The following is a 23,509-nucleotide window of genomic DNA, read 5'->3' on the forward strand; positions in this document are numbered from 1 at the left end:
TCATTATTATTGATGAGGTGGTGTGAAATGAATACTGATCAAAACAGCATACAAAGTTTTATTTCATTTTAATTAATCTCACAATAAATCAAACAAATCCAAATTGAATAAACCACCGGAACGGCTTTGATTGGTTGAAATTATTTTTTCAAAACAAAAAAAAACAGAGTAGAGAACTTTTCAAAGTTTTGAAGCATTCAGCAATTTCTAGAGTTTTGTGTCAATCGTGCATGGCCATGATTTTTTCATCACACTGATACCAGGCCTGAGAACTGTAAACTTTGCGCAATTTGCACCTTGCTAGAGTGCTGCGAAGTTTTTTTGATCACAGTGACTTTTGCTAACCACCACATGGGTTTTTAAAATGTCTGTGAAAAAGTCTGTAAATGTCTGTGCAATTGTCTAAAATTTGAATATAGGTATCAATTTACAGTCATGAACATCCATCCGAAATTGAGTTTTAGGCATATTTTTCATTAAATTAAAATATTAATTAAACGAAGTATTTCAAAAGTCCGTGCACCACAAAAAATGTCTGGCACAGGCTCAAATTTCTGTGAAGCACAGACAAATCAGTGCATCTGGCATCCTTGCTAACAACAAATCGACGTCGTCGTGCTATCATGTCGCACCCGCCATTTTGACGTTCCGAGAAAAACGCGTTTTAATGTTTGACCTTGAATAAACAAAAACGAAAGCACGCAATGTAAACAATAACAAACACGTTTTGTTTGGCTGACCATTCTGTGCATTGTCCCGAAGTTTGGTTGAAGTTGGTTGCTGGAGTCCCGAGTTATAATTAAAAATGTTTACGGTAGTCTAACTTTTACGTGCGTCAAACGCATCCTGACCTGAAATCCCTTTGCCCTTTGTCGCACTTACATCAATTTTCAGGGAGTGACAAGATAGCACGACAGGATTGAAACATCTTTTATATGTAGAGTGACAAAAATTTTCGGAGCTTTTTTGGTTTTCATTGAATATCTCAGGATTGAAATCGAATTTTGGGGATCTGTGAAGGTCAAAAGATGAGGCATTGTGAGCTGCACAAAATGGCGTTCTTAACTCAATTTGGCCCAAAATGCACGTACGACAAGTTAGCACGATGGCGACGAAATGAGAATTTGGAATAAAACAAGGTTCTGCTTTTAAAGAAAAAAAAACAGTTTGGAAAATCCTTTTGAATAAACTAATTAAACTGAAATCTGTTGCAGCGAAGACTGGCTACGACAAAACGGATTCTAAAATTTTATCTTTTTTTTGCCTTTTTTACTAAAGAAGTTTGAGCTCGAGCTTCGTAATCCAATCATTTCTCGAGAAATATTCTTTGGAAAAATTTGCATAAAATCATACACGATCGATTTTCGACGCCTGATCGATTGACAATGACGACCGTGTGAGGTAAAAAAGTGCTCAACTTTGAGGTAAGATGTTTTTCAGAGCCCATGTTATGGATTTAAGCTCTCTTGGGCGCATTTGAAAGGTGATGTGCTGAACCTGAACCAGTTTCATACCAAATTTGATTTTTTCTAACCTACATCTTCCCAAATTTTGATCCGTGCTGATAATGTGGACTATTTATTCTAAAAGTATCACACTCCAAATCGATCAGATTTTTTTTTAAATACACTGAAATTCATTTAAATCAAATTGCAAACTTTAAAAAAAGTATGTAATACTGAGAACAAAACAATTTGATATTTAATTCCATTTCAAATCATTCGAAATGTAATATTTTTTTTATTTTGCATAATTTCTTTTTATTCGAGCACTTATCGTTTCGAATATCATTCAAAGTTTTTTTTTAATTTGAACACAAATAAACGGAAAGTAAAACTTTTCTGAGGAAAAAAGTAATTGAGAAAAATAGCTACGAATGTTTAAAAAAAGCTAATAAAAACACAAACACCAATGTGTTCGAACATTAAAAATTAAAAGGTAACAACCTCATCATATTAGAGGTGATTAGAAAAGCCTATTGTAATAGTCTAAAATTGAAGCAAACTTTCTAAAGGGGTTACATACATGTATTTTTTTAAATATGAAATCGCGAAATTTAATATTAAATAAAATTTATTCAATCCACTTAAAAGATGATTTTCAATTCCTCACAAGACATATCCCGTGTGCAAGACGAAGCCCAATTTTAAAATTTAGCCGATTTTCAAATGTTGTATTTTTGAATTTTTTAAAAATGCAAAATTTTTAAATTGGGCTTCGTTTTTTCAAGACGTTAGGTTTTATTATTGCCTCGACAATGATACAACCAAATGACTTCAAATTTGTTTTGTGAATAGATGAAAATGTATATTTAAAAGTCCTGAAAATAGATTTACTTTTTTAAATTTTAATTAAGATGTGTTCCAAACCAACCTCTGATCTTTTGGCCGATTTTTATGTATGTGACCCCTTAATTTACAGTACTTTTTAAGAGATCTGAAATATTGAAGCAATAATAACTTTATTAAATCTTCAATTTGTTAAACATTTTTTTCGCTCAAATTACAAGTTTGAGTTTTGATTCTATCCAACACACAGAAAATCCCATATTACTCCATCGCCCCTAATGCGCCACATCGTAAGCCTCTCAAGAAAAACTCCGTTAAAAAGCACCACACTCCCCCCAACAACCAAGCCGCCACATTTCATCCCCCAAGTGAGAGCAGGCCGCCGAAAGCTCTAATTAAAAACTTTATGTATTTTATCGAACAAAAAACAATCGAGCAGGAAGTGGGAACGTTCTCTTTTTTTTTTTTGCAGTACTCAGCAGTGGGAAGTGGAAATGAAAGTGGTTATAATTTTAGATTTTTGCCTAATGTGAATGAAACTCTTTCCGAATGCGCATTTCAAAGCTATTATTATATTATTATAATTTCATTAAACATTGATTCTACGATTGAATTTATGTAGCTTTTCGGTAGAGTAAAATGTTCACAATTTGTTTTAGTTCTGAACAAAAAAGTTGAATCAAAAGTCGCATTCGCTTTTTTTTATCTCGATTTGATAGCCTCCACAGTCCTCCGGGAAAGTTCATACTTTTATCGCGTACGAAAGGGTTAGGTACTATTCTGGGCTCTTCCCACGAGGACGACCCAGCGACAGTTTTTAACCAATTTAGTGTCAGCGGGTCATCATTCGTTGGAGACTTTACTTCGGAGCAAAGGGACACGCTGCCAAAATGGCCCCTCTGCGCAGGGATTCGCAATCGAGTCGAAAGTTGAACTTGCTCAGAGTGCGCGTGTTACACTCAGTGTAGCAAATTTCATGTTTTCTGACAAAACTTTACCTGAAATCAATCGTCATCACTTAATTTTGAGCTTTTAGCACGAAATTTAAGTATTTTTTGCTTCCTTTGAGGATCAGTATTCAAACTATTCTAAGTTATTTTTTCAATAGAACGTCAACTTGCTTACTTTTACCGAAGGTTACGTTCTTTTGAAAAGTTTATTTAAAAAAAAACACATTTTTTTAATGTTCAATATCTAAAGATTTATCAACTGAAAATCTTTCAAATGCTCCAAACAAAAAATCAATGAATTTGTGTTCTACTAGTACATTTTTTTAGAGGGATTAGCCGCTCCCCGAGCAGACGGAAATAACTTGGGAAGGTCAGTTTTTGATATTGTGAGAAGATCGAAATATGTTATTGGGATGATCGGATTAGTTGTTAAAATAACAAAAATCAATAACAAAGATTTGTTCGAAGAATAACTTAAACTGTTATTATGTTGTTATTGCAATAACAAACCAATAACACAGAAGGAATCATGAAGGAATAACAAGATTTGTTATTTTGTGCGGAGAGGTGGAGCAGCATAATAACAAAAAATGTTATTGCACTGGTATGTCTCCATAACAAAAAAAGTTATTGTTTTGGTTTATTTATAATTTGCAAATAAACCTGCAGTTGCCATAACTCCTCTGTACTAGTCAGGGCTGTAGAGTCGGGTACCTCCAAGCGACTTTGAATCCATACTTTGAAGACAACTCCGACACTGGATGCAGGATATGACGTCAACGACGACTTTAGCTCTCCAAAAATACCCGACTTCACAGATTCCGACTCCAAGTAAAAGTTGCTGAAAATTAGATGAATCCGATGCAGTCTCCGAGGTCACACTCCAGCTCGAACTTCAACGTCAGCTCCGACTTCCTGGCTCTGTGAAAATAATAACAGTTTTTGTTATTCACACTTCAAAAATTCTCAATAAATAAATCAATTCCGTTAGCGAATATAACAAAATAAAAAAAAAAGAACTCTCAAAAGTTAATTTATCGGATTAATTTTAGCTTGAAACCCCATTTCATGGTGAAATAATGACCCCGATGAAATTGGTCAAAATTATTTCATAGTTCTAGCCAATTTTAGTAAAATCCCTTAGGGGGTATATCAAATAATTAAAAAAATCAACTTTCAAAATTTCAACTTTTTAGAATAATTTTAGCTTAAGGACCCCATTTCATGGCCAAAATAATGACCCCGACGAAATTGGTCAAAATTATCCCATAGTTCTAACCATTTTAAACTAAGTCCTTTAGGGGATATATCAAATAATTAAAAAAATCAACTTTCAAAATTTCAACTTTTTATAATAATTTTAGCTTAAGGACCCCATTTCATGGCCAAAATAATGACCCCGACGAAATTGGTCAAAATTATCCCATAGTTCTAGCCAATTTTAGTAAAATCCCTTAGGGGGTATATCAAATAATTAAAAAAATCAACTTTCAAAATTTCAACTTTTTATAATAATTTTAGCTTAAGGACCCCATTTCATGGCCAAAATAATGACCCTGACGAAATTGGTCAAAATTATCCCATAGTTCTAACCATTTTAAATTAAGTCCTTTAGGGGGTATATCAAATAATTAAAAAAATCAACTTTCAAAATTTCAACTTTTTAGAATAATTTTAGCTTAAGGACCCCATTTCATGGCCAAAATAATGACCCTGACGAAATTGGTAAAAATTATCCCATAGTTCTAACCATTTTAAACTAAGTCCTTTAGGGGGTATATCAAATAATTAAAAAAATCAACTTTCAAAATTTCAACTTTTTAGAATAATTTTAGCTTAAGGACCCCATTTCATGACCAAAATAATGATCCCGATGAAATTGGTAAAAATTATCCCATAGTTCTAGCCAATTTTAACAAAGTCCCTTAGGGGGTATATCAAATAATTTAAAAAATCAACTTTCAAAATTTCAACTTTTTAGAATAATTTTAGCTTAAGGACCCCATTTCATGGCCAAAATAATGACCCTGACGAAATTGGTAAAAATTATCCCATAGTTCTAACCATTTTAAACTAAGTCCTTTAGGGGGTATATCAAATAATTAAAAAAATCAACTTTCAAAATTTCAACTTTTTAGAATAATTTTAGCTTAAGGACCCCATTTCATGGCCAAAATAATGACCCCGACGAAATTGGTCAAAATTATCCCATAGTTCTAACCATTTTAAACTAAGTCCTTTAGGGGGTATATCAAATAATTAAAAAAATCAACTTTCAAAATTTCAACTTTTTAGAATAATTTTAGCTTAAGGACCCCATTTCATGGCCAAAATAATGACCCCGACGAAATTGGTCAAAATTATCCCATAGTTCTAACCATTTTAAACTAAGTCCTTTAGGGGGTATATCAAATAATTTAAAAAATCAACTTCCAATATTTCAACTTTTTAGAATAATTTTAGCTTAAGGACCCCATTTCATGGCCAAAATATTGACCCCGACGAAATTAGACAAAATTATCCCAAAGATCTAAACATATTTAACAAAAGAAAAAATAATAACAGATTGTGTTATGGACACTTAGAAACTTTTCCATTTGTGCGATTTGTGGTAATTTTATTTCTAAGTCAGTATACCGAACGAATAACAAATTTTGTTATTAGGAGAGTTTTTGAAATGTATAACATTTCCTCTTATTGGCGTGTTTTTAAACATTTTCAATATAATATCACTTCAATACCAAATATTGTTATTTTATCAGAAACTGTTATTAATTTTTCTTCTTGAAGTTGAACTTCAGGTTAAAATAATAACACTGTTTGTTATTTTAACAGGATTTGTTATTGAAATATTATGAATTTTGTTATTACCGTCTGCCCGGGTCATGCGTCCTTTTTAAAACTAACCCATATCATCAAGTAAGGTCGAACTAATAGTTTATGAGAATATATCTTATTTCAAAGTGTCTCGTCGTGTCGTGTCGTTACTGAGTGTATTTGTAAAAAAAGTTTTTTTATATTTTTTTATAGTTCTAAGTCCAATTTTCAAACCAATTGGGGAAAAAAGATAGAAAACCCCAGAAAAAAACCCCTCCAGAACATCAGCCCAGTTTGCAGTTTGCCGCGAGTAGTAGTGGCAGCAGCGCTCCAAGCTTCAACGTCACACATAAAGTACAATTAAAATTTTATGTTCGCACAGAAAAAAGTCATCTCGAGCGTGAGTAGATTTTTATGTTTTCATGCTTTTAATTACTGTGGCAGGCAGCATCCCGCACAGTCTGCAGCTGTGTGTGTGTGTGCGGTTTTTCGGAATGCTGCAGTGAGGTTTGAGGTTACAATGTAGTAATTAGAGGGTTGCCGCGCAAACTTGTGGGGGGTGGAAGTTCACGAGGGTGGTTGAAGCATAAAACTGAAATGCCTCCACAACGCCTGTCAGGAGTCGCGGCGGTTGCTGGAAGGAGGATAGCGTTTAATTTGGTGGCTGGCTGGTATTTTGTGCAGTTGAGCAGAAAATGGCTTGATTAAGTTGACACTTAACCAGAAAAAAGGCTACTGCTGGGAAGGGATTCGTGAATCGGTATGACTATGACCGTAAGAGGGACTTTAAATGATTATGATCTATGTATGGTGGATATTTTGGTTTTATGTCCCGCTGATCCTGGCTAAATATGTTTAAATTGGTAATAAACATATGTATGGATGAAGAAAATGTATCCGATCGATTTGTATTTTAATTTTAGAGCACGAATATAAAACCGATTCCTTCTAATTAATGTCGTATATCTTATTTCAACTTGATTAGTGAGCGTTGTTTTAGTTGCGTTTTATTTTTACTGAACTTTTAATAAAATGGGTAACAAGTATTTTTGGTTTTGATCTCAAGGAATTTCGTACATCAAAAAGTTGATCTAAGGTAGACAAAAGAAACCCCATCATTTTTTGTTTAATAATACGGCAGTTTCATGATGAAAATAATGAAAAAACTTACAAAAATATTATGGACACAAGTGTTTATGAATTCAAAAGACTATAAAAATATGTTCAAATTCAATATTTTTTCCAAAATGTTTAAAGATCTGCTCATGTTTGAAGTAAAAGAAATTTTTTTTCCAAAGATGCATGAACTAGAATGAATCAACTTGAAACAATATAAAAATATTATGTGGGTTAACCCACCGGCAGTCACAAACGTGCAGGTTGTACACACTTTGTAAGGGCACTTGTATGAAACGTCTAATTACGTGATTTCTGAAAGGTGAACTAATTGAATAATTGTTCATTTCCAAAGGAACAAGAATTATTTATTTGAATATAACATGTAATCTTTGTAGAAATCAATCAGTTCAATTTTTTTCTTCTGATGTTTTTTCTAAAAGCTGTTCAAATTAGAAATATTATTAAGGCCGTTGCAATTATTTTTCAAAGTTTATGTCGCCCCAAAATTTTTTTTCCAAAAACATAAAAATTTCCATGCAAATAGAAGTCTAATCAACTGAAAACAATCTGAAATGCATTTTTCTGCATTGATAATCATATTTCGTTTGAAAATGCATTTTAAATCACTTATTTCATTAAAATGTTACTACCATGGCTCGTAATTTCAATTTTTATACTTTTTTATTTTTTTTGCCATCCCCCCCCCCCCCTCGACTTTGGTTAGAGTCCAAGGACATAAACTTCAAAAAATATTTGCAACGGCCTAAACAAAAAAACCTGAGACCAGAATAAACTATTTCAAAAGAATTGAAATACTAAAAGTAATTCAGTCTCAGACTCGATTATCCGAAGCCTCAATTATCAGAAGTTTGGATTATCCGACGGTTAATCGAATCATGAACAAAAAAAAACGATTTTTTTATTTACTTATTTTTAACATCAAATTGAAATTCTGTGACCCGTTCTACACCCAAAACTGGCAGCGCTAGTCCGAGAGAATGATGGTCTCGAGTCGAGAGAATAGTGGTACCATTGACGGACGCAGAGAACACAGCTCGAGATGGGCGATAGAACTATTCTCTCGAGGTTCATTTGCAAAAAAAGTTCATCCGTCAAACAAAAAACCAAAAGTGTCGACAACGGGAATCGAACCAGAGACCTTTGACAAATCAATCCAATGACTTAGCTGCCTCGGCCACCACAGCTTGGTGACCAAGGAGAAGTCAGAAGTCGATGTATGACACTTGTTGGAGATTTATTGATTCAACTAACGAATGAACTCATTTGTTATGATGGTGTGAGTTGGTACCATTATTCTATCGATTTTGGCACTGAGCCCTCAATAAATTTTGAGAGAACGATTATCTCGACTCTGAATTTTGGATGTACAAAATGGCATTTTCAATATTTTATCACCATCATTTTGGCCACCATCATGGATTTAAATATTCTTATTGGGTAATTCTCTACCAACTCACACGAAATCGGGAAAAGTTGCCCCGACCCCTCTTCGATTTGCGTGAAACTTTGTCCTAAGGGGTAACTTTTGTCCCTGATCACGAATCCGAGGTCCGTTTGTTGATATCTCGTGACGGAGGGGCGGTACGACCCCTCCCTTCCATTTTTGAACATGCGAAAAAAGAGGTGTTTTTCAATAATTTGCAGTCTGAAACGGTGATGAGATAGAAATTTGGTGTCAAAGGGACTTTTATGTAAAATTAGACGCCCGATTTGATGGCGTACTCAGAATTCCGAAAAAACGTATTTTTCATAGAAAAAAAAACACTAAAAAAGGTTTAAAAATTTTCCCATTTTCCGTTACTCGACTGTAAAAAATTTTGGAACATGTCATTTTATGGGAAATTCAATGTACTTTTCGAATCAACATTGACCCAGAAGAGTCATTTTTTCATTTAGAACAAAATTTTTCATTTTAAAATTTCGTGTTTTTTCTAACTTTGCAGGGTTATTTTTTAGAGTATTACAATGTTCTACAAAGTTGTAGAGCAGACAATTACAAAAATTTTGATATATAGACATATGGGGTTTGCTTATAAACATCACGAGTTATCGCGATTTTACGAAAAAAAAGTTTTGAAAAAGTTACTTTTTGCGTTTCTCTTTGTTTCGACGTCCGTGTCTGTCGCGGGTGACCATGAACGGCCATGATCGATGACGACCACTTTTTCAAAAAAAATTTTCGTAAAATCGCGATAACTCGTGATGTTTATAAGCAAACCCCATATGTCTAAATATCAATTTTTTTGTAATTGTCTGCTCTACAACTTTGTAGAACATTGTTATACTCTAAAAAATAACCCTGCAAAGTTAGAAAAAAAATGAAATTTTAAAATGAAAATTTTGGTTCTAAATGAAAAAATTACCCTTCTGGGTCAATATAAATTCGAAAAGTACATTAAATTTCCCATAAAATGACATGTTACAAAAATTTTAACAGTCGAGTCACGGAAAATGGAAGAATTTTTAAACCTTTTTTAGTGTTTTTTTCTATGAAAAATACGTTTTTTCGGAATTGTGAGTACGTAATCAAATCGGGCGTCTAATTTTACATAAAAGTCCGTTTGACACCAAATTTCTATCTCATCACCGTTTCAGGCTGCAAATTGTTGAAAAACACCTATTTTTTCGCATGTTCAAAAATGGAAGGGGTCGTACCGCCCCTCCGTCACGAGATATCGAAAAACGGACCTCGGATTCGTGATCAGGGACAAAAGTTACCCCTTAGGACAAAGTTTCACGCAAATCGAAGAGGGGTCGGGGCAACTGCTGTGTGAGTTGGCGGAGAATTACCCCTTTAAAATCAAAAATATATTAAAAAGTATCACATTTCTATACAAGTGCTTAAAAGTTCAACTTTTCAACCCTTGTATCGTAAAGTTTTACTTTTCGATTCAGTTATGTTTGGTAAAGAAAAGTAAGCTATTTCGCCGTTCGAGAATTACAGGAAAAGTAACTATGTAGTTTCATGACGAAATTTTCAAAAATATGTTTTTGAAATTCCGATTTCCTTTTCCTGATATTTAGGCTTAGTGATTTTTCAAGCTCGAAAATTGCAAATTTCACGGGGACCTAAATTTCATAACACCAAATTTCACGCAAATTTCGCGGAACGAGAAAAATGTTGAAATAACTCTGAAAATCTTATGTTTAAATCACAGAAACAACTTTTTATACTACATTATAAATTATTCTTAAGTAAAAACTGAAAAAACTCACTGACACAGAAAAAAATGTCATAATGTTTTAAGGATCTCTATCTATATTTTGAAACAAAATGCAGGGCATGTTTATCCTCTTTTATTGAACTGCTTATTTAATATTCGACTAATGAAAAAAAATAAATCAAATTATTCGCTCTACAGCATTGCCTTGGCGTTCTCAATTTATTAGTCGAATCTCGTAATTATTGCGAGATTCGACTAATAAAGCTACACAGTTTTCGCTGATTTGATTCTGTTTTAACATTTTGATTTTTTTTTAATTTCATTTTGAAGCAATCATGTTCAACAAAAATGAGTAAAATAATGTGAAATTTCTGGGACATTGAGCTTATTCATTTTTTTAAATGTTAATCTCACTTTTCAACAAGCTAAATTTAAAATCAATTAGATAATTAATAAGAACAGAAAACTTTAAAAAATAGTATTTTTTATCTTTCCACCCAAATAATCAAATATCGTTAAAATTGAACAGGATTCAGAAAAATATCTGAAATGTTTATTAAATGTGGTTTCAAAGATAAAAAATACTCTTCATTTAATTATTTATTTAAAAAATTATTCATTCTTTTAATTCCTTTTGGAACTTTACCTTTCATATAAAATAGCCGTTAAAATTTTGATTGCAGCGAATGAAAATATTCCTAAATTTCGTTAATTCCTAAAAAAAAAACAATCTGAACAACTCTTTAAGTGGTACACATCAAGCTTTTCAAGTGAAAACAAATGAAATTTACTCAAATAGTCTTTATGGATGAATCATTAAATTTTTTATTATTGGAAAATGATTTGAGAAAACTGATAAATTTCATGAATTTCACGCCGTCTACAAAATCCTAGAAAATCACTAACCCTATATTAGTAATTAAACAAGGGTCGATTAAATCTACAAAAAAATAGTCATAAAATTAGTTTTATTCCTATTTGAGTTTGTTAAATTATTTTGAGAAAAATCGTTACAGTTTCACACAAACATTAAGTTTCACGGGATTTCGCGGAAAATGCCTAATTTCGCGGACTTCACGCTGTCCGCGAAATCGTGAAATATCACTAACCCTACTGATATTGTAATGTAACGAAATTGATTATTTACTATTAAACAAAATCCAGCTCTTGAATCGAAAAGTAAAAAAAAGCAAGGCAATCCACTCTAACGACCCCTGGGTCTTTTGTGGTCTCTGTTGCTGCACAGAAAAAAGGATGGTGACAGATTTTGTGTCTAAAAAAATGATTATTTTATCCCAGAAAATGATGAATTTTCATCAGTTTTTTATTAATATTCATCAAGTTCACATTTTTACACATTTTTTATGTAACATTACTCAAAAAAAAGAGGTAACATTCAACATAGCAAGTTATCAACATTCCAAAATTCAACTTTTTTTTTCTGTGTACTTTCTGCTCATTTCTAGGCGTCCGAAGGTTATGTGTGGTGAGTCACCCAAAACTTCTTTTACGCAAATGGACCGACGTTTTACTATCCGATAGAAGGCGTGGTCAGGCAAATCTCGTCTCGAAAAATGTCACCCGTCTGGAATTGAACCCAGGCCTAACTGGGATGAGAGGCTACCACGCTAACCACTACACCACCGGACCTGGCTAAAAAGTAGCGAAAAGTATTACTGACATATTCATTTTCAAAAGTGTTTTCGAAATTCCAAAAAATGTTGTACGTAACGATGTAAAATTTAATTTTTCAGCACTCGTTGGAGCCTCGAAGTATAAATGAACGACATTTGCTGAAAAAATCATCATTTTGCATGTTGTTGCATAAACTTGGATTGAGAAAAAGAGCCTGCATTTTTTGCTACCTTTTTGAGCAAGTTTATTATCAACACATCCCTTGCTTCTAATCCATAATCCTTCCCCTTTGAATGATGAAAACATGGCGTAATCTAGTCTGCAATAGACGCGAAAAGATTTAAATTATCTGAGAACTCTACTTTTGTGATGCAAGGTAAACAATTTTCCTCTGGTTTTTTTATAACGAAAAACTTTGTCTCACCATGCCATTAGGCAGATGCAACGTACAACTTGCCAAACACCCAAAAATCCTTAAAAATTTACGCTAATTTACTCGCCACTGTCGCAAACTCTGCTGCTGTTTCCCACCGCCACCAGCATCACAAACAGAACCCAACCATCTGCTGGCCTGTGCCTGTGACAATAATGCGGACAAATGGCGCTAAAATGATACTCACTCCCGTCGCCAGCACTTCCGCTGCTGGGACTTGACACCGCCGCCGCAGGACCGCGAGCAGGCCGTCCAGTTGCTCCACGGGCCGAAACCATTTCTTACGGTCACGTTACTGCCGCTGTCCGCAGTGTTCTGGTCCACTTTGGCCGTCTCCGAGGAGGAGGAGGAGGAGTGGGGTGCCACCCCGGAAGCGTCTTGCGAGGATCCTCCGTCGTCGTCGTCGTTTTCCGTGGTTTCGTTATTAATTACGGCCGGATGGGGAGCTGGTTTCCGTTTGACGTCTGCGGCGGCAGTGTTGCCAGCACTTTGCGTAGGAATGGCATCGTTATCTGATTTATAATGGCCACTTTTGCTGTTTGGGGAGGGAGACACTACCGGCAAATCATTATTTATGCGAGGCTCTTCCTGGCCACCGGATCCCAGGTTGGACTCATTTATTTTGGCCACAGCGACGTTAATCTGGACCGGACCAGGTGCGCCCGGTGTCACCGGCGGTATCTCGTTGGACGTTTCTGGGTCAGCTCCGGGCTGCTGCTCCTGGTCATCCTCATCGTCCACGATTGGTTGGTGATGTTCCAGCAATCGGGACTGCAACAACAATGGCGACGTCGGTGGTTCCCGATTTCCGGCATTGGACAAATTACCACCCTCGGCCAACTGATACCGGACCTCATTGTGGGGCGACGGCGTGGGAGTCACGTCGGAACCGGTGCCGTCGGGGTCAGCGAACGGGCGCAGGCCATACTCGTTGTCCTGGCTGTTTTGATTTCTATTGTCGAAATGTGGCACAAAGGAAATGTCATTCTCGGAGAGTGGTTCACGCTCGTTCTTGAATTTGATTAACTTTCGCAGGTAGGTCGTGCGCTGGGTCGACGAGGGAAAGCCGCTTCCGGGGATGGTGTTATTCTGGGTGGCTCGGCTGGCGGCTCGACGCTTTTCGAGCCATTCTTTGTGTATCTGAAAAAAAAAGAATAAAAAAATTAATTATGATCAGCTGTTGTAGGTACTTGAGCGGTTCTCTAGATACATTTTTTTATACGAAGAAGCCATTTTGTATTATGAGCTCTTCCAAACAAGTCTCCACACAAATTTGGCCATGAATTATGAAAGAATTTTTTTCTGAGTGTTATCATTATCATTAATCAAATCATTTATAAACTATTGATCCAATTTGTATTTTATTTAATTCTAAGTTTAAAGCAATTTGATCATTTTAACAAATAAGAACTTTTAATTACGACTAACAATTCTAAGGCATAAATTCAAATATCAAAATTAAACTGCACAAAAAGAGCTTTCGTTTAAAAATGAATAAATAATATCTTTGAAAAATACTAATTTTTCAAGTATATTTTCTATGCATTATACTAATGTCCAGTTGTTTTGCATTCATAAGTTTCCAGAATATCTATGTATTGAGAAAAAAATGTGAAAAAAAAAACAAATGATTTTGCGGTGCTGTACATCGGAATTTCATAAAAATTCAAAATATTTTTAACGAGTCCAAACATGCTATCAATGCAGAAAAATGCATTTCAGATAGTTTTCAATTGATAAGACTTCTATTTTCATTGAAATTTGAAAGTATTTTAAAAAATGGTTCTGGATTTTTCGGAAAAATTTTGAAGGCATAAAACTTTAAAATTTCAATGGAACAGCCTGAATTTTTTTAAAAATGCATTTTCCTACGCTGACATCATTTTTGGCATGTTTGAACTATTTTAAAATTATTTAGAATTATTGTGAAATTTTGCAGTACAGTACAACATGGAAGAAAACAAAAATGCTCGGATAAATCCTACAATTGGACTTTTTATCCTTTATGTTTTTATGTTTTTATGTTTTTATGTTTTTATGTTTTTATGTTTTTATGTTTTTATGTTTTTATGTTTTTTTGTTTTTTTGTTTTTATGTTTTTATGTTTTTATGTTTTTATGTTTTAATGTTTTAATGTTTTAATGTTTTAATGTTTTAATGTTTTAATGTTTAAATGTTTTTATGTTTTTATGTTTTTATGTTTTTATGTTTTTATGTTTTTATGTTTTTATGTTTTTATGTTTTTATGTTTTTATGTTTTTATGTTTTTATGTTTTTATGTTTTTATGTTTTTATGTTTTTATGTTTTTATGTTTTTATGTTTTTATGTTTTTATGTTTTTATGTTTTTATGTTTTTATGTTTTTATGTTTTTATGTTTTTATGTTTTTATGTTTTTATGTTTTTATGTTTTTATGTTTTTATGTTTTTATGTTTTTATGTTTTTATGTTTTTATGTTTTTATGTTTTTATGTTTTTATGTTTTTATGTTTTTATGTTTTTATGTTTTTATGTTTTTATGTTTTTATGTTTTTATGTTTTTATGTTTTTATGTTTTTATGTTTTTATGTTTTTATGTTTTTATGTTTTTATGTTATTGAAATAATCGTTTCAAAGTGAGATTGAGTGTTGCATAGTGAAATTGAGTTATTCATGAGAGTTCATATCTGATTTTTCATTTGTAAAGATGCTACGTCATCACCAACTGACTCAATTTATTACAACTAATAAGGAAGCAGCAACCCCTTTATACCCCCAAAAGCACCATTACTCGTGAGAAATTCTTGCCTGCTTGAATTGATATGAATGAGTGAGCATAAATTATGGGCCCAAGTTCCCGTTTTTGCGCGAATATCTTCGCGCGGTCATTATGAAGAATTTCCACAAGAATTACCCACGTGGGAGAATCCCACACATAGTATGGTACCTCAGACAGAACGCAACCATCGCGGTGGAACAAAAGTCGTAAATCATCCTTTGAAGCAGAAGAAACTGTGGCGTTTTGCCATCGATCGTCAAGTTTTCCCTTTTTTTTTCGTTCTTCGGCAGGGCCATCAATGTTTGAACGGAGATAGCAGCAGTGAAAGGGCGAAAAGAAAGCATCAATTTCTCACGAAGAGTAAACAAATCTGGACTCTATCAAGTTCACTTGTAAACTCCACTGACCGATGCTCATCTCCCAGGGTCATCGTCGTGGTTTGCTCGATGAAGACAACGACCGTTGGAGATAGGTCAGCATGGTGCTGACCTTACAAAGTGGAGCGATGGGTGTGGCTGGACTTGTTTAGTTTATTGATATGATTTTTTTTCTGTTTTAGTTTACGTCGTAAATATTGTACATTTTATAAATTCTTAAAGGATACAAAATTAACAAAAAATATTCGTTAATCAGTCTGGTTAAGGTTGATTAATTGAACCAAATGCAAACAGAGCGTGATGATTTATTAAAAATGAGAAAGAAATCAACACATTTTCAGATTCTTACTCCTCGCAATCCCAAAAGCAGACTTATGTTCACTCAATCGTGCGAAAAAGGGTTCATTTCTAAATCCACTGACAAGAAAAGAACTATAAATTCCAGACATTGTTTATACGCATTCACGCCAGCTCAAATGATTTATGACTAAGAAAGAGCTCCCAAAAAAAAGCGCGCAAGCACCATTTTCCAAAAATATGCTTCCGCACTCATCGGCAGCCAAAAACGTCTTTCATTTTTTGACATTCGGCGTAGGGCTAAACAGCGGAGAGCAAAATATTATGCAATAGATTCCGATGTGTCGGTGGCAGACAAACGAGTGGCGAAAAATGCTTTCCTTTGAGAAAGAGATCCCCCCTCTTTTCAGAAAAAAAAAGTGGAAGCCAAAGGATGGACAGGGTCGTAAAAAACTGAGCTAGACATGTAGCGTTGAACCAATAGCCATCAAATTTTAGTGCTCTTTTTTTGGAGTGGGAAAAAATACGCAAAAGTTGCCGGCCGGCTCAATTTTTAGTTCATGAAACACGCACCAATTCTCCGTCCGTCAGTCTGTTCTGTTCTGCATTGCTTAGGAATGCTTCTATGAGTGGTATTGTTATGTTTTGTGGCCCCGTTTTTATTTTGAAACGAAAGGGAGTGCCATTAGATTTGGCTAATTTGGACTATAAAATAAATGAGCGAAAATTAAGCGGTTCAATGACTGCACGCCAGGAAAACCGTTCAAGTTCACGGCTGTATCCGCTAATTGGCCGTGACATTGACTGCTTTGTAGTTGTAGTAAATAACTCAAATGTCATAAATGTAGTATTGTTCAAATCTGTTAAAATTTTGGTAAGAATTTCTGATTTTTTCAATGCGTAATAAAAAAGACAGTTAATCTCAACAAAAATAAAGAAATGCCAGAACATGGGGGATACTCAAATACACTTAACAACTTTGCAATTATTTAAGAATTCGGCAGATTTTGAGCATTTTAATTTTTTGTATCTTTTTTATTTTGCTCAAACTTTTTGGGGTCCTCTCCAGCTTTTATTAGTGTCTTCGGCATATTTGCAGGTATTGATGAGAACTATTCAAAATAAGTTGGTACAAGTAAAAAAAAGTTTTTTTTTAATTTACTGTTACATACATGTAAATTGTCAAAAATGTCAAGGGTTGGTATGAGTACACACAATAATTATAAATTTTAAATTTTTTTTCACGGCATTTAAATAAACATTTTCATATATTAACAAAATAAACATGAAGACATTTGGATGTACTATTGCCGAGATATAACTATTTTAAGTTCAAAAATCAAATCAAATTATTCGCTCTACAGCATTGCCTTGGCATTCTCGATTGCGAGATTCCTACTCCAAACTAGATGGCCGAAGGCTTAATTGTTGAGGCAATTGCAAACCTCTTTTTACACCTAAGCTTCCATCCATCCCGGGATTCAAACTGACGACCTTTGGATTGTTAGTCCAACTGCCTACCAGTGACTCCATTTTAAGTTAGCAGTTTCAAAAAACGGGTGCCAACCCAAGTAACATTTTTTCCAGGAGTTCTACAAGAGCTCTTCAAGATAGCTACAGCATAGCAGTTTGGACCGCGGTAGGATAAAACTCTCTTAAGTACTCTTCCAAACTCCTGAAGAAGTTTTGAAGAGATTTTTACCCTACCGCGGTCCAAACTGCTATGCTGTAGCTATCTTGAAGAGCTCTTGTAGAACTCCTGGAAAAAAAATTTACTTGGGAAGATATCTCAATACTGCGTTGACCAAATCGGCTCAAAATGTTTGTGAAGACTCACTAAACGGGTCCCGTGTGCATATAAAAAAATAAAAAATAAATTTTGGTTTTCATATGAAAAATCAACAATTTTTGATTTTTGTAATTTTTAAAAACCTAAATTTGACGGTTCGCTTTGCGCATGGCAAAACATTAAAGTTTGATCGTCTTCGACTCACTTAAATCATGAAATATCTTTATGAAACTTTCAGAAGTGATTGGAAATCATCTTTTGAAAGGATTTAATAAATAATCGGAAATATGAATTTTTGACCCTTTAAATCAAAACAGCAATTCCATTTGTAAAGAGCCTCAACCGAAAAAAAGTTCTCCGATCGGGCTCAACATTTTTCTGGGAGTTCTATAGCCAAAATAATTAGACTTTTTTTGTGTGACCATTGACTTACCTAGCATGGTGTGGTGGTTCCAAAAATGAAAATTTTCGTATTTTTTTGCAAAAACCACATTTAAAAAAAATCATACCGATTTCAGTTGTCTTGAATGGAAATTCTTTCTAGGAAAAATCTAGCCTTACATTTTAAAACGTTGAATGAAACTTTAAAATGTCGTTTTGACAGTGTCTGGACCAAAGAGCCTATGTCTGAAAAACATATTTTCATCGGATTCCTTGAACAATTTTACGTAACATAACGTCATGATTCGAATTCCCGGACGCTTCGAAACCCGGACCTTTCAACTTGTTTTATCAATTATTTGTATATAAGTTCGCATTATGAATGTCAAAACTGTATTATTTGATGAATTCTAACATCAATTTTCATTTAAAGTTTGTTTGAACGCTGTAGTTAATGCCAAAACAATTGAATAAAATAAAATAATAACTTTACCAAAAATGCGAAACATTTCAACGGAAATATTTCATAGGCGTCCAAAGCACCGGGAAGGCAAAGCAGAAATTTATGTTTTTGATTTTCTTAAATTCTAGCCATTTTTGTTATAAACTATCGATTGTTTTGATGTAAACAGCTGGTCTCAAACCTAAAGAATGCCATTCACTAACATATCATTCCAAATTTTCGCGATTCATTAGCAAAAACGAGTGTCCGGAATTCGAAGCAAAAGTATCCGGATTTCGAATCAGCTTTTATCAGTGTCCGGGATTTGAAGCACAACAAGTCATTTTAATTTTCAAATTCTGATGAAAAAATGTTAGAAAAGACATATTTTGCATGCATTCTCTTAAAACTGACTGTTTATACTAAATCCTGATGATATTTCTACATTTCCAACTTATTACATGATTTTTTGCCAGCTATAACAAAAATAATATGGTACTAAGTGTCCGGATTTCGAATCATGACGTTGTTCAAAAATGGAAGGTGTTCACTAACAGGATTCCTAGATATTGTTTTTTTGAAAATTAAAACTGGAGTTTTGGGCGCCACGCGTAAAAACGAATTAAAAGAAAACAGGAAACTTAATTCACTAAAACTGTGTTAACTTTATAATTTCTGTGATGACGTTTTCATGTTTGGATACCAAATGGTTCGTTATTAAAAGCCGCAAAATAACCCTGAATAAGCAGAAGCATAAGCATAAGTATAGGTGCCCACCCGCAGTTGCTACTCCGTTATTGACCAGGACCTCCAGAAGTTACATCCACGAGCCGTGGAAGATAAGTGGGAGCTATCTTTCCTCGCTTCGCAACTTCTCAAAGGCCCCTATCATGCTGATCAATACCGGCGCCGGCCACGACCAGTGGTAGGGTCACGGGGAAGTGGATGGGAATGTTAGTCCGATACTTGAGTGATAGAGACCGCCCAATCGACTGCATCTCCGACAAAGTATCACATGAGTTTTGAGGGGGTTAGTAGATGGGTATGAGGTCAGGATTCACGAGTGGCAGTGATGTGACCATGAGCATTTTGTTTATCGGCTGAAAATTTTAAATCTTAGGCAGCCGGCTGCGGAAAGATAGATTATTGATTATTTAAAAAGTTTTTTTATCGAACGCGTGCCAGCCGAGCAGAAGTGCTATGGGCTGGACTTATCAGTATATTTTTACTGTTTTTACAATTTAGATGACGCGAGCAAATTTCAAAAATAGTAAATAAATGACGCTTTACTCTTCATAAAATCGATAGTTTGATGAATTAATAATAAAACTTCCAGTTGGAATAAATTTTTACGATCATTTACGACGAAAATTATCGCGTAAAAACAAGACTGCGCGTTCCCAGAAGCACTGCACTTATGATGACATTATTCAATTATAATAACCACTCACCCAAGCACACAAACAGCAACACAAATAAAAAAATGAAAATAAACATGCAAAAACAAGACAGCGCGTCCTCGTGGTCAGCGCACTTATCAGCCGCAAAATAACCCTGAATAGCACAAAAACATTAAATTTAAAAATTAACTATTCTTTTCTAGCTTAAAAACTAACCCTGCTGGGTTAATGCATAAAAAAAGCATAATGAATTTCCTATAACATGATATTTCTCACATTTTTTTACAGATAAATTACAAAAAAATGGCAGAAGTTTTAAAGTTAATTTAGTTTTTATTTAATTAATAATAAGTATGTTTCAAAATTATTTGTACACCATCAAATAGGGCGTCAACTCTACAATAGAAATACCTTAGACACCATATTTCCAATTAATAACCATTTCAAGCTGCAAATTATTGCAAAAAGATTGATATAAAAAGACTTTTTTGCAAAGTATAAAGTTGCTTAAAGTTGACCTTGTTTCCATCTTTCAAATCAAAAAACTTAAAAACTAACACCAACCACACTGCAAAGCAACAAGTTTGCAACAACATTGAATTGCCAAGTCAAGTTCAAGCACCGTCCTGCCACATTTGACCCGAAAGCCATGAAAGTTCAGTTCTGCAGAAAAAACACAAACAACAAGTTGGAAACAAGTAATGCCACTCTACGAAGAACTCTTGAAACTCCCGAACAAATTCCTCTCGAAAATAGATTTAGTTTTTACTGATGTTTTGCAAAGCGAACACATTCGCAAACTAAAAAGAGGACGGCACCCAGTTTGGCATGCAGACAAAGTTTATCCAGAATGAGCCCAAAAATAGTGCACGTGGGTTTTTGGTTGCATGTGTGTGGTGTGGTTTCGTCCACATGATGAGAGCAACTTTTGTGGTAACAGTTTGTTATGGCTTGTTTTAAACCTGGGGATGCAAATTTGTCCATAGGACAATTAGGCATGTGTTTTTCTTGTGGAGTGACCTCATTTACATTTGTCGGAACGAAAATCTGATTTTATTTAGAAAAGAAAAAAATCTATTTTCAAGTCTCCATTGCATCATGAACCAATTTAGAAAAATGTCAACCGTTGGAAATGAAATTCAAATCGAAAACATATTTTCGCTTTGTCACATCGAACGGCAAACTTTTGCCGCCCCCCAAAATTGCGCCCGGAAAATCCGTATTAAAATAGCAAACAAACAAATTCTGCCTCGATGTCAAGTGCACACGTGTTCGATTCGGTGCTGCTGCCGCTCCTCAGGTGCATCAGGCAATCACGTTACACAGAGTCAGGAAATGTGCATGCAGCTTCCGGCGGAGCCGCGCACGCCGACAGGAAGTTGCACTCCTCCGTATCGTCGTGTATTTGAAGCCGGCAACAAGGGAGCGAAATCAAATAGCTGTTTGCCCGGGCAGGCAGGACCATGGCAGTTGTGTCGCGTAGATTGCACGCGCCACGTGTAAAACTTTTTAATTGCTTTTTGTGAAATTGTTTTCCAACGTTCAAAAAAAGAAATGCGCGCCACTTCCGGGGGTCCTTGGGAGGGTGGGAAGTTTGGTGGTGTTTTGTAGGTATAGTTGCAGTTTAATGTGATTCAGTACGAAGTGATAACCAGTTGAAATGAGCAGTTATCTCCAAAATTTGTATGACGCACGGTTATTTCAGAGAACATTAAGATGCAAAATTCTGCAAGTCTGTTATTTGATATCATGAAAAAGTCGTCTAGGTCTAAGGCCACTTTTTTAGGCAATTTCGAAGGTTTTACCTTCAGAAAAGTGTCTGAAAATTTAAAGATTCATGTAAAAACTCCACACTTGACCAATTTTGGCCTCCAATAAAAAGTTTCAAAACCAAATTCACCAAATATTACGCATTCTTTGAAAATACTTCAAAATCAAAGCTGGAAGAACCAAGACCCAAGAAGATCGGATAAATATCTTTTCTTTTAACAATTTGTCATGGAAATATAGCTACATGCTGCCCGGATACAAATTGGAGCACTGAACAATGGGTAATTCTCCGCCAATTCACACAGCAGTTGCCCCGACCCCTCTTCGATTTGCGTGAAACTTTGTCCTACGGGCCTCGTGGCGCGGTGATATTTATAAGCAAACCCCTTATGTTTACATATCAAAATTTTTGAAATTGTCTGTTCTACAACTTTGTAGAAGATTGTTACACTCTAAAAAATAACCCTGCAAAGTTATAAAAAACACGAAATTATATAATGAAATTTTTTGTTTTAAATGAAAAAATGAAATGTAGATTCGAAAAGTACATCAAATTTCCCTTTAAATGACATGTTCCAAAAAAATTTCATTTGAGTAACGGAAAATGGAACAGCTTTAAAAAATTTTTAAGTGTTTTTTTTTTCGATGAAAAATACGTTTTTTCGAAATTCTGAGTACGCCATCAAATCGGGCATCCAATTTTACATAAAAGTCCATCGTGAGATATAAAAAACGGACCTCGGATTCGTAATCAGAACAAAAGTTACCCCTTAGAACAAAGTTTCACGGAAATCGAAGAGGGTCGGGCAACTTTTCCCTATTTCGTGTGAGTTGGTAGAGAATTACCCCAAATCAAAACTTAGAGTATTTCATTAGAAAGTTATTCTTTCATAAAAAAAATCCACGTTAAATTGACAGCTGACTGAAAAGTTGCCAGCAGGGTTGTAAAAATATCAAACATTCAGATCTTTCATGTATGTTCAATAGGGTGCCCAGAATATGGGACTTTTTTTCAAAACCTCGCTCCACAAGCTGAATATTGTTCCTTGACCTATTTTAGGACACTGGGCCAAATATGAGCAAAATCGGTCAACATTTATCCATTGATACTTGGAGGTGAAGTTTGTATGGGAAAAATCGAAAAAATGTATGGAAAACCCAAGTTTCTTACGGTTTGGTCTGCACGGTGCGCTACTTCCATCCAAATATTCCCAAAAGTGAGATTCTTATTGAAAATTTATTGCTCTACACCTTTGTAGAACATGTTAAAACTGTAAAACTCGATCCTGAAAAGTTATTAGCGATTTAAAATAGTAGTTTATGCAACAAGTTGCAAAAAGAAGATTTTTTCAGCACGAGTCGTACATTAATCCAACGAGGTTCACCGAGTTGGATAAATACGAAAAGTGCTGCAAAAACAAGTTTTGCAACGAGTTCCATACAACGCTTTTTGCAATTCCAAAAAACACACTGAGTGAAATTTGAAGTCAAATTTTCATGTATTTTGTCAATAAATCGTTTAAATCAAAAAAATGTTGAAAAGTGTTACTTTTCGAAACAAGTGCTGAAAAGTTCAACTTTTCAGCACCCATTTCAGTGCTGAAAAGTAGAACTTTTCAGCATTTATTTTGAAAAGTGTTGCTATTCGATTCTGTTATTTTTGGTACAGTAAAGTAGGCTATTTCGTTGTTCAAGAATGACAGGAAAAATAAGTAGTTTCAAGATGGAATTGCAAAAAAGTCATTTTTGTATGATCCCGAGCAGGGGTAAACAACACGGGAATACCAAATTTTGGTATTACTTGGGCAAATAACAGCGACCAAAATGTGCCCTTGGTTGCCCAGTAATAGATGGTAAAATACCATGAAA

At 34.5% G+C, this 23,509-nt stretch overlaps 1 protein-coding gene across 1 annotated transcript in view; it reads right to left on the reverse strand.

The window, feature by feature from the left end:
* LOC120431301 (uncharacterized) overlaps window positions 1–23,509 on the reverse strand; it is a 65,986-nt gene that overhangs the window by 27,281 nt on the left and 15,196 nt on the right. Inside the window, exon 2 of the mRNA XM_052706958.1 lies at window positions 12,615–13,567. Coding sequence (XP_052562918.1) covers window positions 12,615–13,567 — 953 coding nt within the window. The remainder of the gene's footprint in view (window positions 1–12,614; window positions 13,568–23,509) is intronic.

Source organism: Culex pipiens, chromosome 2 (genome assembly GCF_016801865.2).
Source record: "Culex pipiens pallens isolate TS chromosome 2, TS_CPP_V2, whole genome shotgun sequence".
Classification (NCBI taxonomy): domain Eukaryota; kingdom Metazoa; phylum Arthropoda; class Insecta; order Diptera; family Culicidae; genus Culex; species Culex pipiens.